General features: G+C 41.3%; 1 protein-coding gene across 1 annotated transcript; it reads left to right on the top strand.

Moving 5' to 3' along the window:
- Nucleotides 1-795: 795 nt before the first annotated feature.
- WARS2 (tryptophanyl tRNA synthetase 2, mitochondrial) lies at nt 796-8,080 on the top strand (the record flags this gene model as incomplete). The annotated part of the gene is made up of 4 exons (XM_010085488.1): nt 796-876; nt 2,627-2,712; nt 5,327-5,445; nt 7,632-8,080. Coding segments are annotated over 4 exons (735 nt in total), but the record flags the coding sequence as incomplete, so codon positions are not given.
- Between the last annotated feature and the right edge of the window lie 9,845 nt (nt 8,081-17,925).

Genomic DNA, 17,925 nt, shown 5'->3' with positions numbered 1-17,925 from the left:
CTGGATTGACCTCAGATGTGACTAATTACCTTGCCCTGTCTGATGATCACCAGACTGTCACATCACCACCCCTTCCCCAATTAAACACTGCAGCACGTTGTCCTGGTCATTTAGGCAACTGCTCCTGCCTGGCTTGTGGCTGTCTGCAGTGACAGCCTCGTGGAGCAGCCCAGCTCTTCTTGTTCCCTGGCTATTAGCTCGAGCTTCTGTGAAGGGCATGAAGTTACACTGCCAGACATACTGCACTGTAACATGGCTTGGGCAAGGACTGGAGGAGCCTGACCTGAGCTTAAATGGGGCTCTTGGGACCATGGGCAGAGCGTATATGGCTGGAGGGTTCATGTGAGGCTGGTCAGGGCAATTAAGGGAAATTAGTGCATTTAGGGCCCTGATGCAGAAGAATGAAGCTTAGGTAACTTACTGAAACTGAGAAAGGTAAAGAGGTTTTGTAACTATTAGCATATTATCTCAGGGTGGGGGAAGGTTGTGGTATAGCAGCCAGAAGTTGGTTAGTTTACACAGGAGTTCAACTCTGTTATTGCTGAAGTGTTTTCTTTCTTCTTTAGAATGTGAGTGGACAGGATCGAGAACCTTGCTATGCTGCTTAAGCATAGCCCATTCAATCCATGCAGGGTCCAAAAACTTTCCATTAACTTGTCACTTGACCTTACTGAAAAAGCCATAGACAAAAATAAATGTTTTTCTCGCCTCTGATACAATTTATCTGTATTGTTTTTGAGAAAATATGTGTGTAAATGCAGAAGATCAAAATATTTTCTGACTTTGTACTTCCAGGTTCCTGAGCATGCAGAACTTGCCTGGATTCTTGGGTGCTTAACTAACGTGCCACGTGTCCTACGCTTGCCCCAGTGGAAGGTACAGATAGTTTCATAAATTCAAAGGAAATGTATAGGGATTAAGTTGAACTGCGGTCCTTGAAATACTTGTCATCTGAGAAGTACCAATTGTATCTTGGTTATATTTGCTTCAGGTTTAAATAATCTCTAGTTCTATGGTGGAAGGAAGAAAATGTATCTTTCCAGGTCTGTTGCTTTTAGTGAACATTTTTTTCCTGCTGGAAGCTACAAGATAATATTTTTGGCAGAGACTTGCAGAAACTGTACTAAATAGGAGGGTTGTTTAGTGTTGTTAGGGTGATTTTGCTAGAATGTTTGGAGTTATTTCAACACTTATTTAATAATGTAAAACAACTACAAGATATTTGCAGTGAAAACCTTAAGCCTTGCTGATAAAGGAGTTCCATAAACAGCTTTTCTTTTTCTACCATGAAGAGTGGCTGTTCTGTAGATTTTTATGGAAGAGGATGCAGAAGAAGCGTATGTTAGAAGAGGAATATAGATGATAAATATTAAAAACGTGCTGAGTGATAAAGTTAATACATCTTAAATGTTTGCCTTTACAAGTTTCAAATGTTCATCTTCTTAATCTTGGTACTGCATCAGCATGACTGCATCAACTGAGTTCTTGCATTTAATTTCCTTGTATTTTGTTTTGGCATTTAGTGAGCAGAAAAACCAAAAAGCAGGAGAGAGAAGTATCAAAAAGGAGAAAAAAAAAATCTTAAGAGCACTTTGGCTTCCAGGGTTCAGAGCAGTCTTAAATACCTCCAGATGTTTTCTTTTTTCCTGTTTTTCTTCTTAATTAAATAAAAACAGTAAAACTTAAATACAGCAACCAGCCTTAATGCATTGCACAGATTAAAGCCAACCTTTTCAAGCCTGAGGTTCTAAAGTTAAGCTCTTAAATCCAACTTTGACTGGATAGACTTTCCAAATCTACGGATAGGTGTTACAGGTGCTAGGCTTTGCAGATTAGGTCCCCTGAACCCTAGGCACTTAAAGGTGTAGATGGAAGACAGGATCTGTATGAGAGGGTGAGAAAAATCTGAAGATACTTGAATAGTCTTAATTAAATAATTAAGATTTTAAGGGGTTTAGTGTGTTTAATTATTGTTAAAAGCAAAAACTAGATATGCCATTGCTAGAACAGAATGAGTATCTGTAGCCTAACTGTCTTGGTTTAAGTGATCCATATCCTAGAGCGGTAAAGGGACTTCAGAACAGTGGGTGGACTGTGGGGAACAGCATGAATTAATGGAGAGAATGCTGGACTCTGTCTCTGTAGTTATGGGTTCTTCCCCAGCTGTCACTGATGCGCCTGGTGACTGTGTTTGGTCACTACATCTTGATCTCTTTTCTGTGAAACAGGTATTAATGACTTTTTATATCTCTATTGTAAAGTGTTTCCAAAATTTACTGCTGAAAATTCTGTTTAAAAAGCAGGCTTTATCAATAATAAGTGTAATAACCCAGCCTGCTTGTTTTGTGTTTGTAATAATTTTTGTTAGTAAGATCACAAACAGAAAGAAAACACAAGCTTATGTTTTCTCCTCACTGTAATATCAGAACAGTGTAGGGGAATTAAAAATATAGGACATAAAATGAGATGTGTTTATTCACAAGGAGCGGATTTTACATTACACACTTTTCTCTGGAGTTACACAATAAGTTACTCAAATTAGCTGGAATTCTAATTAATTAAAATCACAGACTTTGACATCATTAACCGAAAGTGTGATTCGTCTCTGTTTTTCTTTTGCAAACAGATGAAGCGTGCCAGCCAGAATAATGAAGGGACTGTGGGTTTGTTGACTTATCCAGTGCTTCAAGCAGCAGATATTTTGCTATACAAGTAAGAGGCAGAATGTGAGCCCATGGGCAATGTCTGTTCAGCTGCATTAGAATGAATGATCATCAGGTCAACATGCTAACTTATTAAGTGAGGGAGCTGGGTGTGATTAGATCAGAAGACTGGAAATGGATGACAGCTTTTTACCTCTCAAGTGAGTGGTTGAAAACTAGCCTGGTTTGAAAGTAACTGATACAGTTGTAAAGAAAAAAAGCTGGTCGCTTCAGAACAATTCGTAGGGAATTATAACACATTGATATTTAATTATACGTATTACATAGTCAAACACATACATATACTTTTTTTAAGTAGTTATGCTTTATTTTATGCAGTGTACTGTAGAGATACTTAAGCTGGCTGTAAAGAGGGTTCCCATATTAGTGTGGGATTCACTGAAGAAGTGAGTCATTTACTGCACCTTGTGGTACCTGGGCTAGTTCCATTTTCTCTGTGGTGTACTATGTGCTGCAATGGAAATATGCCCGAGTGAGGGAGTGGTGACTCAGCATGGCTAAGTTTGTGGCCGAGGTGATAGAACTTGTAAGTGCGTTATTATGACTGGTTGTATTTCATAATATGTTTTAAACTGTCTGAATAAGTAAATGTTAGAGTCACTGCAATGAATTATTTTTATGTTCCGAGTGTATATACTTTGTTGAATTGTTCTGAAGCGCAGTTGTGAATATTTATTGGGACAGAAGTAATACAGAACTATGAGGACAGAGTAACCAAGATTACCCGGTTGTTAACCCAGAGATATGTATCTAGAGAGATGTAATACTAAGTGATCATTAGTAGGGGAAAACAGTAATGTTGGAAGACCTGTAGATGATATTTCTAATTCACTTGATTTTTAACTAAAAATAATGGGAAGCAAGCAAAAGTCAGAATGAATTTGAATATTAAAATAATCTTCTAAGCAGCGAGTCCCATTTGATTGTCAAGCAGTATTTAAGGGTGAAATTTAGACAACTTTATCAGAAGACTCCTTGTTTTGATTGAGCTCAACTACATATGTCTCCTCCATCTCTGATAAAATAATGTGATTCATCACTCTTTAGTGAAGCCTCTGGTTTGTTTGCTACCGTGTGTATTAACAGCAGACTGTCCGGACAGAGCACAAAACAAGGAAGTGAAAGAGAAACAATATCTCTTTGAAGAAATTTAATATAATATCTTTAATAAGAAATGTTTTAATGTAAAACATAATATAGGGGACAAGAATCAGGGAGAAAAGGAAATACAGGAAGGGAGCAGCAGTCATGAAGAAGAGTTAAAAGCTGGAGGAGGGGAAGAAACAGTACTAAGAATGAACCAAGGATCAAAGAGACAGGAAAATGGACGGAAGGTAAATATATGACAGAAAGGAATAAAAGTAGCACCAGGACAGAAATATTTTAAAAAGGCAAGGAAAAAGGTAAAGAATCATGCAGAGCATTTATAAAGACAATATGTTTTCTGTTTAGTGGCAAACTTTGTGAATATGGAACCATTTTGGCATATGGAAACATTTCTTTTGACCTACTTAAAGTGTATTGATTATGGTAACTGATTTTCTTTCTGTTAGTTGTAGGCCACTGTGATTTCCTATTGGCTACTGTAACTGCTTTTAGGTTGCCTTGCTGACTGTTTGGAGGGGAATAAAGGTGGACTAATTGGTACCTGGATGTCAGCCCGGTAATTCAGAATCGGAAGGAAGGAGTACCGTGTTGAAATGAAATTTTCTGGGAACTTAAAACATGCATAGTGAACTTTCTTACGCTGGAACATATCCAGGATTCAGAGCTGAATACCCCACAAGCCTCAGGAAAAAAAAAAAAAATCTGCTGGGGGAGGGGAGAGTAATCAAAAGCTGGCAAGACTTCAAGTCTGCCTCATCTAAAAGAATCATACATTTTTAGCAAGCATGATTAACTGTGGGAAAGAATCACCAGGGGAAGTAATGGATTCTTCACCTCTTCGTGTCCTCTGATGCAGATTGTGTTTTCCTCCAGGACTGCATTGAAGCTATTGCGTTCAATACAGAAGATCAAATGATCCTTTGATCCTAATAGTTCTAATCTGTGAATGATAACACTTGTGGCAGTAGAGACACTGGTCCACATGATATTTATATGATGATGACCTATGAGGAAGAACCAGTCTCTTCTTTCCTTCCCTTGATAAATCCATAGTACTAACTTCTCAACAAGTTGTGTTTTCCTGACACTTAAGAAGGCAAGGTGCTTGTGCTTTGTGCCTTGCAGATCTTTCTTACTTTGTTCACACACTGTAACATGTGCTCTTTGATCTCTAAAGAGACAGCAGGAGATACTACAGAACCCTTTCCTTGAGCTGAGTTTAATGATTTGCCCTTACCGGTATCTTTACCATATATGTTTTCACAAAGGGCTGTTTTTGCCCCTGCAAATGTGCTTCATTTCAGCACAAAAAGCAAACTCATCCTGGGATACAGTGATTTTGGGATCTTGTTCCCACAGCACCTATATCTCAGTGGGACTGAGTGTTTGGCTCTATCTGACCCTCACTCATGGCAGAAGCTGTGACAGTTTTGAGTAACATTTCAGCAGAACTGGAGAGCTTTGCTGAGTTTCCTGTATCTGTCTTTTATTAAAAGGTCGACACATGTTCCTGTTGGAGAAGATCAAGTCCTGCACCTGGAACTAGCCCAAGATATAGCACAGCATTTCAACAAGAAGTACGGAGAATTCTTTCCTGTGCCCAAAGCCATTTTAAGTGAGCTGGTCTTGGTTATTTTTTTTTCTTCCCCCTTAACTGCACTTCAAGGTTGAAGATGGATTTAGATATTGTGGAAATAGTTTCAGGGACCAAGAAAAGGGAGCGGAAAATTAAAAACTGACAAGAAGAGGCTAGAGGCTGTGAAACTGAACTCCCAAGATAGACGTAAGGCTTTACAAATCCCCGGTAGAGGAATGTATGCAACGTCTGGTATTCTGGTCCAGGGGGCCAGATGCATTCTGCTGCTGCCAGTCAGCCTTGCTCTTCAAGTATTGGTCCTTTTAAGAGTAGGGTCTCTGCTCCATGTTGCTAGTTTAGGAGACACGTAAGAAACAAGACAAGAGGCCTTTAGCAAGTAGAATTCTTCAATGTCGAGTGGTAGATGTTTGCATTAAGCATGCTAAACTGCTTGCAGGTTTATTGCTACAGTGCTTAAAAATCTTTCAAGTGTGTTTAGTATATACTTGCATATTTCAGTAAGGGTCTCTTACAGAGCTTAGACTTTCCGGTTTTGATGTTAGGCTAAGGGAGGCTTACGAGGAAAATCTCAGCCATTTTTGAGCTGTAAGGTCATAGGCAGGGGGGGTAAGGAGGAGTCGGATGGCACAAATGGCGTGTTTGTTAAGAAATGTGAAGAATTGGGCAAGGCTGAAGCATTGCATCTTTGTTGTAAGTAATGTAGAGGAATGCACAGCAGAGACCTTCGCCCCCAAAAGGGCAAGGAGCTCTCACCTTAGAAAAGACAAACAGTAATAAACCTTTCTCAATTTTCAAGCCTCAGTGACAAAAATGTGAAGAATTGGGCAAGGCTGAAGCATTGCATCTTTGTTGTAAGTAATGTAGAGGAATGCACAGCAGAGACCTTCGCCCCCAAAAGGGCAAGGAGCTCTCACCTTAGGTTTATTACTGTTTGTCTTTTCTTTCTCAGTTTTCAAGCCTCGGTGACAAAAATGGTGTTAGACCCAGAGTGGAGCTTAGATAATACTAGGTATTGCAAGCTGTGCAGTTTTTAATGAACAATTAAGAACTGTAATGAGGAGCTGAGTGTAGCCTATGATGCAGGTGAAACTGTTTCCCAGGAAATAAAAAGCTGGATTTGAGGGAGGCAGCAGGGAGTGAGGAGAGGAAAAGAACTTTTTGCTTTCCTCGTAAAAAGCGTACCTTCGTAAGTGCACAAGTATGTGCAAACCAATGAAATATCCTAGGTGAATGGAGGAGTTGGGGACCTATTCAGACTCACTAGGTGTAGGTAGTTAGGGTACCTGTACTCCTTCAAATTTACAGAAAAGAGACAGACTCCTTCAGAAGGCGATTCAGAACAGAGCATTTTCTCAGGCAGTCTGAATTGTACCCTGGAAGAACATTTATCCTTTCACTGAGTACACAGGCTGTCTATGAGGAATATGCGGGTGATTTTGTTGGCTGTATTTGGTGTCTAAAAACAAGTGGTATGAGTACTTTCTAGATCAGTGGTACTTCATGTACCCCATGAATGATGTTTCGGACTGAAATAATCTGGGTTGATGCTGTTAAAGAAAGTACTTTGCAGTATTTCCCTAATGCTACTATTCTATTTCATGTACACGCATATATCTTAGTAGTTTGTACAGTACCCACACCTCTCTTATCTTAACAGTGCTTTCCCTCTAACTGAGCTGGTTAGTGTTCAGTTAGGGAACTTTTAATAACTGTCTTTGTTGATATTTGGGAGACTTTAGGTGGAACAGCCTCCGAAAGTAAGGACACTAACTGTTCTGCCGTTCTTTTTTACCAGCGGGTTTGACCTGCTTCTCCCCTGTTACAGAACCATAACAGTCCATGCTCTCTGGGTAACTTGTTCCCAGTGCCAGGAATACAAGGGAGGAGAGAGTTTTGGGGGAAAATCTGCATGTGGTCACAAAAAATGTTAGGAAGTGTCCCAGCAGAAGTTCTGCTTAGCGAGGAGATGAGAAATGGAGCAGGTTTTCATTTAGCTTATGGAAGGAGAAAAGTAGCTTAGAAGGACAGGGAGGGCATAAGGACTAGATAGGAGTGTACATGATTGTGCTCACAACTCATTTTTAAGCAAGGATAAACAGAGAATTTAGTCAACTACAAAGTGTCAATTGAAACAAATTGTCAAAAGAAACAATTGTCTGCGTGTCTGTGTGTTCATAATTATTCCTTTTTTTTTTTTTTTTAAGGTACAACAAAGAAAATAAAATCCCTCAGAGATCCAACAGTGAAGATGTCCAAGTCAGACCCACAGAAGTTAGCTACTGTTAACATAGCGGACAGCCCTGATGAAATAGTGCTGAAATTCCGCAAAGCTGTGACTGACTTTACCTCTGAGGTGACCTACGACCCAGACGGTCGCCCTGGTGTCTCCAATCTGGTGTCCATTCATGCTGCAGTAACAGGGCTTAGCATAAAAGAAGTGCTGCACCAATCTGCTGGTCTTGACACTGCTCACTACAAAATGGTGGTAGCAGAGTCGGTTATTCAAAAATTTGCACCTATCAGGAATGAAATCAAGAAACTCCAGGAAGACAAATCCCATCTGATCAAGGTTTTAGAGGATGGAGCGCAGAAAGCCAAAGAACTGGCTGCCCCCATCTATCAAGAAATAAGAAGACTGGTGGGATTTCAGTAGAAACTAACTGCTGAGTAGTTGCAGGGTCTTTTGATGCCTTGGGACAGATATTTTGTTATTTGTATCTTCTTAATCATTTTGGTTTGAAACAAAGCCTTTTTTTCCTGGAAAATACAAGTAGAACATTGCAGGTGTTTGCATTTAAAAATGTGCATATTTCCAGTGGGACCAGCATTAAGCTTGTCTGGATAGTTAAAGAGGGAGGGTGGAAGAAATCACAGTTCACAAAGAAATCCTGCAAAAGCAGAATGTGAGACTGCCCAAATGGGGTTTTGGGTTTTTCCACTGACCACTGCAAGGAATAAGCAAGATGATCAGAATCTAGCAGAAAGATTTGTGATCTTCTCAAGAACTTCCTTAGCTGTGCATGTGATCTTGTTACAGATGGACAAGTCATCCCCTTGGTGGTTAATCAACTTTGATATGGTGGTTGAATGTGTGCAGAATAAAAGTATAAGCTTAGAAATCAAAATGCTCAGGGTGATGAAGAGAGAACTTAACTGCTTCTCCCTCAGACTTTGTATCTGCATCTAGTTTGTGTGAAGTGAGCCAGTGTGTCTTATGGATATCCGTACTCTAAAGCTCACTGTGACTACTGTGCTAGATGGCCTCTTTGATAGTCACTCCAAAGAATCCAGAGAGTGGACTTGAATTTTATTTCTGCCATCTGTGCCATCCTGCTGGTCATGTCTGAAGTACTTCAGTGAGAAACAACATGTGCTTCAGCTGCTTGTCGTCCACCTGCTGTTCAGTTTAGCAGGGAGCTCCAGGATTTTCAGTTCAGCACCAAGTCTAGAATTCCTTTAGAAAAGGTGCAGGTGAAAAGATGTAATCTTGTATGAAATAAATCTTGTAAACTTGTACGAAATGTTGAGAAATCAGAGAACTTACTGTAAAATTTACAAAATTACTTGTTTAGAAAATTGTGCTGAAGTCAGAGCCAGACTGAGATTAAATAGGTCTTTCATAATCATAGAAGGGCCTGGGTTGAAACGGATCTTAAAGATCATCTAGGTTCAACTCCCCTGCTGTGAGCAGGGTTGCCAACCAGTAGAGCAGGCTGTCCAGGGCCCCATCCAGCCTGGTCCTGAATGCCTCCAGGGATGGGGCATCCACAGCTTCTCTGGGCAACCTGTTCCAGTGCCTCACCACCCTCTGGGTGAAAAATTTCCTCCTAATATCCAACCTAAATTTCCCCTCTCTTAGTTTAAAACCATTCCCCCTCGTCCTGTCATTATCAACCCCTGTAAACAGGCGTTCCCCCTCCTGTTTATAGGCTCCCTTCAAGTACTGGCAGGCCGCAATGAGGTCTCCCCGGAGCCTTCTCTTCTCCAAGCTAAACAAGCCCAGTTCCCTCAACCTTTCCTCACGGGAGAGGTGCTCCAGCCCTCTGAGCATCTTAGTGGCCCTCCTCTGCACCCGCTCCAAGAGCTCCACGTCCTTCCTGTGCTGGGGGCCCCAGGCCTGGACACAGTACTGCAGATGGGGCCTCACAAGAGCCGAGTAGAGGGGCACAATCACCTCCCTCTCCCTGCTGGCCACCCCTTTTTTAATGCAGCCCAAAACACAGTTGGCTTTGCGGGCTGCAAGCGCACATTGCAGGCTCATGTCCAGCTTCTTGTCCACCAGGACCCCGAGTCCTTCTCCGCAGGGCTGCTCTCAAGGAGATCTTCTCCCAGTCTATATAGGTACCTGAATAATCTCACTACTGAGCTTCAAGAAAGCTCAGTGATGGGAGAATGGTGTTAGCCTCCATTGATCTTAGGCCTCGCAAGACCCACAGACTGGGACCCATGAACCATGGCATTTGTCAGTGAATGTGTGGCAAAGGGAGATCACTAAAAGGAGACACCCTCTTCTGAAGAAGGGGTAGTAGTACGTGTTAAAAGGTAATGAAAGCTCTACTGGTCCTGTGCCAGCATATTTAAGTGTCTCATTTGTTTGTTTTTTTTTAAAAAAGCAATTTAGTTTTAAATCTAGTTAATTATCATAGTGAGGTGATTCTGAAAGAATGATTTAATTTTGCAAAACAAGAAGTTGTGGACTGAGTATCTGCGGGTCTGTACTGAGACCTGTATTTATTCGTTAGGGATCTGAAGAAGAGAACTGCCATGCAAGAACTTGATGATGACAGAGTTTCTAAAGTCAGCCAAGACTAAAGGAGCAGAGTGGATGGAGACAGAATGGCGGGAAACCAAACTTGGTGTAGACAAATCCAAGGTAATATCCTCTGGAAAGAATAAGTGTATTCAAAAATAGTCCCTGGTTTCAAGTTAGCTGTAGTGGATTAGGAAAGGGCACACTTAGCTGTGCGTATTTAGGTAGTTTTACAAAACTTTTGTCAGTGTTTAACAGCTGCATTAGTCTGCATGGGAACTACGACAAAAAATTAAGTCACACAGTTACCGCTGCTTACTGACTTGGCATAAAGTGTTTGCTGTGACACTTTTAACGTGAATTGATTTCTGCAAAGGTCCCTCAACAGGTTCCTTAACAGAAGCTAACACAGTGATCGTGGAGATACTGAAAATCTTTCACATTAGTGTATCTAGTTTCTACCTGTTCCTCTTTTTCACTAGCAAAGATAGGAGCATATATTCAAAAGACGAATCATAGTTTCTGATAACTCAAATCACCTAACTTATAGAGTTGGCATTCAACACACCTCCTTTGCAGTTAAAAGGAAATAAGAGTGTTCATATGTCTTCAATACAATTTATTTTTAAAAGGGGGGGGAAGGGGATGCCATCAACAGGCAATTCTGGCTCATTACCCAAGCTGTTCTGAGCAGTCTTTCCAGAAGTGTTAGATTTTTTTTCAGAAAATCACAGAGGTGAAGCAGGAAGAAAAGCTTCAAAAGAGCCCTTTCTTTGGGGTAAGGATTTAATATATTACGTATTTAGCAGTGTTGCAATCAAATTTACTGTTTTCTCTCTTTTTAATTCAAGAATAGATTGAGGTTTTCCCCTTCCCTTTCCCCTATCAATCAAAAAATCTTACTTGCCTGACCTATTTCCTTCAAGTAAGGAAATATGCCTGTTTTTTTCTTCTTCAGGAAAGTTAAACTTGTGTAAAGTGAGTATGTTCACCTGCTGGTTGTTGACTTAGCCTTTTTATTTTAGTAGCTCCTGTGGAGGAATTCTCAAAATAAAAGCTGTGTCTGCCCAGTGAAATAATCCTGGTTCCACTAACAACCGTGGTCATTAGAGTCCCCTGAGAGGAGACGACTGTAATGTAGATGTTTGCAGGTATCTGCTACCTATTCCAGTTTTCTTAGAGCATGGCTTTTCTGGGAAGTTGACCATCTTGGAATTCAGGTTGAGAGTCTAGCTGGACCTAGCCTGGCTGCCTCTTTGCATTCCTTGAACCATTTACTTGGCATCTGGGAAGAGTTTGGCAGGAAGCTGAACTTGAAGCAATGTGTGCTCGCTACCACCAGCAGAAGTTGTTTGATACCAAGCTACTCTGATCTCTTTGCTCTTCTTCCACCTCCCTGTTTTCTCTTTGGAACATTTTTGTAAGCACCCATTCTAGGTGGTGTTCTGTGGCAGTGTTTACTTTAGCAAAGTGGTGTGGATGAGTTAGAGAAGCTTTTTAGACAACAGTTGTTGGAGAAGGGTTGATGCTATGTGTTTCAGAAGGACTTGTTTTACAGCAATTCTAGTCTGGTGTGCTGGGGCTTTACTGTTTGTTTACACCTGGAGTGCAGCAGGTGCACTCCTGAAATGCATTTTCATGTTTGATTTCATTCAGTTCTTATTCCCTGAGACTTCTCTGGGATGCCTGCTGAAGTGCAATTGGTGGGGACTGTGGGGAGTTTCTTGCAGAAGCACACTCCTGATCCCAGCCACAATGCTAGTGTAGACCATGCCCTGAGGTGCTGTGTAAGTCATTACAAGGTATTCTTCCAGGACTAGGTGGAAGAGAAATCCAATCGTATCTTCTCTAGTTGAAGAAAGAAGAGTTGAAAGGCAGAGAGGTATTCTTACCCCTTGCTATGTTGCTGTTTTTTTCAGCTTCTTTTTCTTCAGTGATTCCTTTCTTCAAATGTCTGCAATAATTTGTGTTCTGGTCTCAAAATCTCCTCCTTTCCTGTTCCTGTATGTTTAGTGCATCAGAAATATGTATGTAGTGGTTGGGATCTTCAGTATCAGACCTAGCATCTCCAGGTGAGTGAAGAGATTCACTTACCTTTAGAGATGAACATCGACTCCACAGTGAATAACTTACCAAGATCTAACTAAAACATACACTTGAGACATTTATCTTTGCGACCAAGGATTCCTAGGAAGTCATCACTTATTATAAGACACTGATAGTGAGTCTCAGTTCTGTGCTCCCAAATTAGAGGACAGAATTTACTGGGAATTTTAGATTCAGGAGCAATGTTTTCTTCAGCAGAGACTCCAGATGATGGTTGGCCTCATACATTAACTCTGGCACTGCTCCAGCTTCTGCATATATCCATGCCTCAAATAATTGGATAGTATGTATATTGTACATTATCCTGGAATTTGTAACTCTTAAAGAAGTGGTTGAAGTATACTTAGTTTTCAAACACCATGATCTGGGTTCTCAGGTTCCCTAGGTGGCCTTGTGCACAGTTCTGATTCAGTGTGTATTTATCTACATGCAATTCAAGCAAAACTCCTTAGCTGGATTATGGTTGCCCCCATTCAAGGTTCGGGAGTTCATACGAGTGAGCTCAAATTTTAAAGAAGGACAGTGAAATGCGATCCTCGGGGACTGACCTGCATCTAAATGTTTTGGGACTACAGGTTATAGGAGCAAGTGTTTGCTTATCCCAGGTTAGGGCCATCATGATCGTGACAAGAGTACAGCAGTAAATACTGCTGATGAAAGCCTTTATGTCATCTTATGCAGGAACTCTGTATCTGATTTGTTGAGGACAGTACTACAACATGAAGCTTTAATTTTTCTGGTTTCTGCAGTTTGCTAGATGATTGTGTCAGCAGAAATCTGTTTGGAAACCATTAGCCAAAGCCAAATCTAATCCTCAGATCCAAAGCCTTTGGAAGTTTTCCCAAATGGGGATTTCCCAAAATAGCTTGGGTTTGATGAGCTACAATACCAATTTCAGTAGTTGTTTTAGGATCAGTAGGAGCCAGAGGTCCGTTTTGAGTGATTCATTTGTATTTTTCATTACTGCTTTGATGCACGTTCTACTTATCCACGTGGCTCAAGAATCATGACAAAACTCAGAGAGGGTCTGTGTGTGGTTCTGGTAATAGCAACAATATGGACCCAGGTGGGTTTGAGTCCTGAATCTAATGAGCATGCTCTTTCAGTGGTCCAGCTTGGTTAGATTTATGTTCAGAACAACAGATGGATCTTTCACATGTACTGATATCTCTGTATTAGAGTTCCTGGATACTGCCTACTTGTTTATGACTGATTGCTTCACAGAGAGAAATAGCCTAGCATGCTATCATAGGCAGTCTAGTGGAAGACGTTTTCTGTTCAGGAAAGATGTTATCTGTTCTTGCAAGGAAAACAAAACTCTCTGCTATATTGGACTATCTGATTTCCTTTAAATTATTTTATCTGTTCCTTCTTTCTGGGTAAACTTGGCAATAATAGCTGCAGGAAGAATGTCACTTTATTGTGTGGTCAAAAGGCTTGGAAGGACCCAGGTATCTCCTCTCATCATTTCAGAAGTCCCTTACATCATGAGACTTTACTAGTTGCATGAACCAGTTTCAGGGAAAATCCTACAGCAAAGCTGTGATCTTATGTGACGTTCATTGATCTAATTAAAGCTGTTGTGTTTTGGTTTGTGTTTTTTAACTCACTAGGTTGTGAGAGAAGACCTGTTAAACTTTGAATTTCCAACCAAGCTTTCTATGGCATAGTCCTTTGGTGACCAGCTGAAGTAACGGAAAATTCTATTTATTGTCACAAAAGATTCTGTGCTGATTCCCACTGTCTTTTCTGTCAGTTTTGTTGGTTGTGCTAATGGTCATATTGTGGAAGGTTTGACAGAAAAGTATTTATTTTGTTTTGTGCCAATTAAAAATGATTCTACCTGCAGCAGTCCCACAGTACTATGCAAATGGCAGATTCATTGATCATTTTGCTTTTAGGCAACAGCTTTAGTTTCACAATTATTTTTTATAAAACCAAATGCCAACCTCCTGCACTGAGGGATGAGCACATCTGCCTATTTACAATAAACAGCTTAACATCTGAGAAGATATTTTACTACTGTGGTAAATTGCTGTCAGAGAACACCGTGTCTAAAGATGGGATTATCCACTACGTGAGTGGTCTCGTGCTGCCTGTGGACATGAAGCGAAGCACTGAGCTTAATGCCTGTTGTGCTGTTGTGCTCTCAGCACTTCAGCATGGCTGTGAGACAGGAACAGCAAATCTGTGCCACACCGGAAGGCTCGATTCATTCCAGATGTGCTATATTTGGTGTACCTGCAAGATGAAATGTCAGCACAAGAGTTCCAGCACCAAAATCCTTAAAAGTTATTAAATCTTTGGTAGTAACAGCATGCTTGTAAGAGCCTGGGTATGATACCATGGTCATAGCTTCATTCGTATGGCTGATGGGAGAATTCACGTGACTGTATGTGATAGTGGCGTAAAGTAACCCATCTGCTTTCTCAATGCAATCAATGTAAAGACAGTATGAGTCTAATCTGAATGGTTAATCGATTAACCCTTACGCGTGGGAAGTGACAGGTTATGGCAGAGCATGGTGGTACCAGATCTCTCTTGCTGTCTTAAAGCACTCTGAAACAAGATGCTCACAGTTCAGGTGGGGACGTCAGGTCGTACACAGCACAGGCAAGATCCTGCATGGACAGTGTCACTTGTCCCACATGCTGTTGTATCTGTGACCCTCCAACCAGTCTGATTTCTGAGATGTGTCTTCAGTGCTGGTGTGACTTTATTGTCATCCGTTGACATGAAATGATGGTCACGTGCTGATAAGTTAATGACATTTCTGTTAGGAACACTGAGTGTATGTTTTCTGCTATCTTTGGTGACAGCTTCTTTCCTGATATCCCAGGATTTATAGAAACATATTGTTAAGCTAAATACAAATGAAACTTGTCAAACAAGGCTACTCTCTGGCATTACCTGAAGTTTCTGGTTTAGGTGGTCTCTGGCTTCATTCACCCTTTTTACCTTCATGTTTCCTTCTCTGAACTGCATCCCTCTCTGAGTGAAGTAATATCTTGTATGTTGAATCTTGTGAGACCGACTTTTTATTGTGACTGGAAACACTTGTTCAAATCTATTTCAAGACTCTCTTCATGGTGTTCGCTGAATGAATAACAAAGATCTCAATAAGTGCCTCTTGACTACTCGAGCCAAGAAAAAATTTTCGGAGTGGGTTGGGGCTTGTTCTGCCCACACTTACTGCTTCACGGCCTGTCTGGCAGATGTTCCTACATCAAGAATGGGAGAAAGAGCAATTTTCTGTTTAGGCTTGTGGGCCAAATGTAGACTGTGGGTGGTAGTGTGGCATCCATTCTTTTTGGCAACCCTCATCAACTTTCTGTTACTGACATAAGTGCTTGCAAGCCCCCAAAATTGAAGTGGATATTCGGGGGGGGGTGGGGAGAGGGTGGGTATTTACCTTAAAGTAGCTATGGTTCTTCAAGTCTTGTTATCCAAATGTCCTGTGTGTCCTCCCTTCCATCTGTTCTGTTCAGAAGATGCTCCTGAGATTCTTGCTCTTAAGTATAGGTTACACTTTTTTGTTGCAACAGGAAGCAAGGTGTGCAGAGTGAATGCTGGGCTTCAATGACTGTGTCTCTTTCAAAAAAGAATCCAGTCATACACTCCTGTAGAATCCAGGTGGACAAGGCATCTCAAAGGACCACAGTTTAACAATAGCTTTGATGCTCCTAGCCATCACATCAAGAACACTTCTCAAGAAACACTGGAGTTACGGTCTAGTCGCAGGCTGAATGCATTGGACGTGAATGAGTAAACCTGTTTCTTTCTCAGAGCTAGTGCATTCACTAAGCATGCATGAGGCAGAAGGGCCTCGATGGGCCTTGGGAAAACGTTGGTTGGGAGTGGATTACTGCTGCCACGAAGACAACTGATCCAAGCTGTGACACTCCTGGTTTATGTCCAGCAACGTGAACCCTCTAGAAAGAAGGTGTGAAGTGGATGGATTTACTGTGTGGGCTGCATGAAGGCTGCAGGTTGCGTAGTGTTGGTGTGACCTGTTGGGAAAGTAGCATTGTGATGTTTAATAACTATTGCAGAAACAGCTCAGGGATGTGCTGGGATTCTGAGGATCTTAGGTTCAGGTGTTTTCCTGACTTCTGTGTGGGAGCAGGTTGTTCTGGCTCCACTGAAGATGAAATGTGCTTTTGCAGAAGGGGATTATTTCTAATGGGCTTAATTCCTACTGAGAAAAAGTTGTATTAAAATATACTCCAGAGTTACAATATACCTGTATAGTATAACAGCAAAATCACTGCTGCTTTAATCTGTTTTGCTTACCAGCATCACGTGCTGGCAGACTGCCTTGGAGTAGAAACTCCACTTTTTTCCTTCATTAGCCAGCAATGTCCTGACCCAAGGAGATGGATTGGCTGAAGTGTGAATGTTGTCTTTGTCGTTTATGAGGATGTTTCACTAGATGATGAGTGGGTTGTCAAGAGAGATCTCTGGGTGGCCTGAGAAGATTTAATGGATGCTGGAAGGGCGGGGGAAGTGTTTCGGTTCTCTTTAGTTTAAAAAAAAAAAATTTAAAAAAAAGTGTAATGTATCTGCAGCTGAGGATCAGCAGCTGAGAATTAAAATAAATAGAGAAGATTTCCTGTCGACTTTGTAGAATGTTTTGCTACGGCTTCATAGAAAGCAGTCAAATGTGCATCAGCAAGGCCATTTTGGCCTGTTGTTTTTAATCTAATTGGGTCTTTGTTGTCTGCCTTGCAGTTTTTGGTTCCTTTAGTATTATTTCTACAGAAAGAATTTTACTCTTTGGCTAAGCAAAGAAAATCTAAAAATACATTTTACCTGCTATTTCTTTGATACCTTGGAGCAAGTTTCATGACTGTGCTTTGGCTCAGTTTCCCTTGCTGTAAGATGAGGCATAGGAGACTTCATTACACAAGTATTGGAAGGCTAAACTAATATTTGCCAAGCGTTTTGAACCTTCCAGTTGGAGATACCCTCACCTGGTGCAGAGTTACAGTATTTCTTCCTGAGATGCTCTATTAGCAGTGCTTGTGGCATGAATAAACATAGTGAAATGTGCTGGAGGGCAGACAGTTCAATCCAGAGTAATAAATAACGGCTCAAATGAAAGCATCAAAGTTGTCTGCTGCACGGAGACCTGTAGCCTATTGTTTTCTAACTTGATAGTTTTTCTTCTGCTGCAAAATGCCTGAAAATATCCTGAAGGAAACTTACACTGCGGTCTCTACTGCAGCTCTTTAATCTTTGTCCCCTCCTTGCAGCCTCAAAGTGAGGGCCTCTGTCAAGGATCTAATATCAAAAGGAGGGTAATGCCACTACAGGGAGGGGAAAAATAATTACCAAATTTCCTGAATAGTAAACAGTTTGTCTTTTTTTTTTTTTTCTTTTCTTTTTTAAAGGAGCCGGTCCTTCTGCTGGTTTGGCCCTCTCTCTGCAGGTGGGTATCTCTAGCGTGGGATGCCCCTGCCCCCCCTTGTTGCCAGCCTCTCCCCGCTCCCTACCCTGAAAAGGCAGCCAACGGAGAAAACAGGTTTGACGGGGAAAGTGTCACGGGAGCTAAACAGCGCTGGGGAGCGTTGCGCAGCCTCCGTGGGTATGAAGGAGCTTCCCTTCTGGGGGGGAAGCTGCGACCCGCCCGTGTCCCCCCC

The sequence above is a fragment of the Pterocles gutturalis genome, unplaced genomic scaffold, assembly GCF_000699245.1.
Source record: "Pterocles gutturalis isolate BGI_N339 unplaced genomic scaffold, ASM69924v1 scaffold7890, whole genome shotgun sequence".
Taxonomy (NCBI): domain Eukaryota; kingdom Metazoa; phylum Chordata; class Aves; order Pterocliformes; family Pteroclidae; genus Pterocles; species Pterocles gutturalis.
Note: the sequence above shows the minus strand (reverse complement) of the source record. Positions and strands in the feature narration are given on the sequence as shown.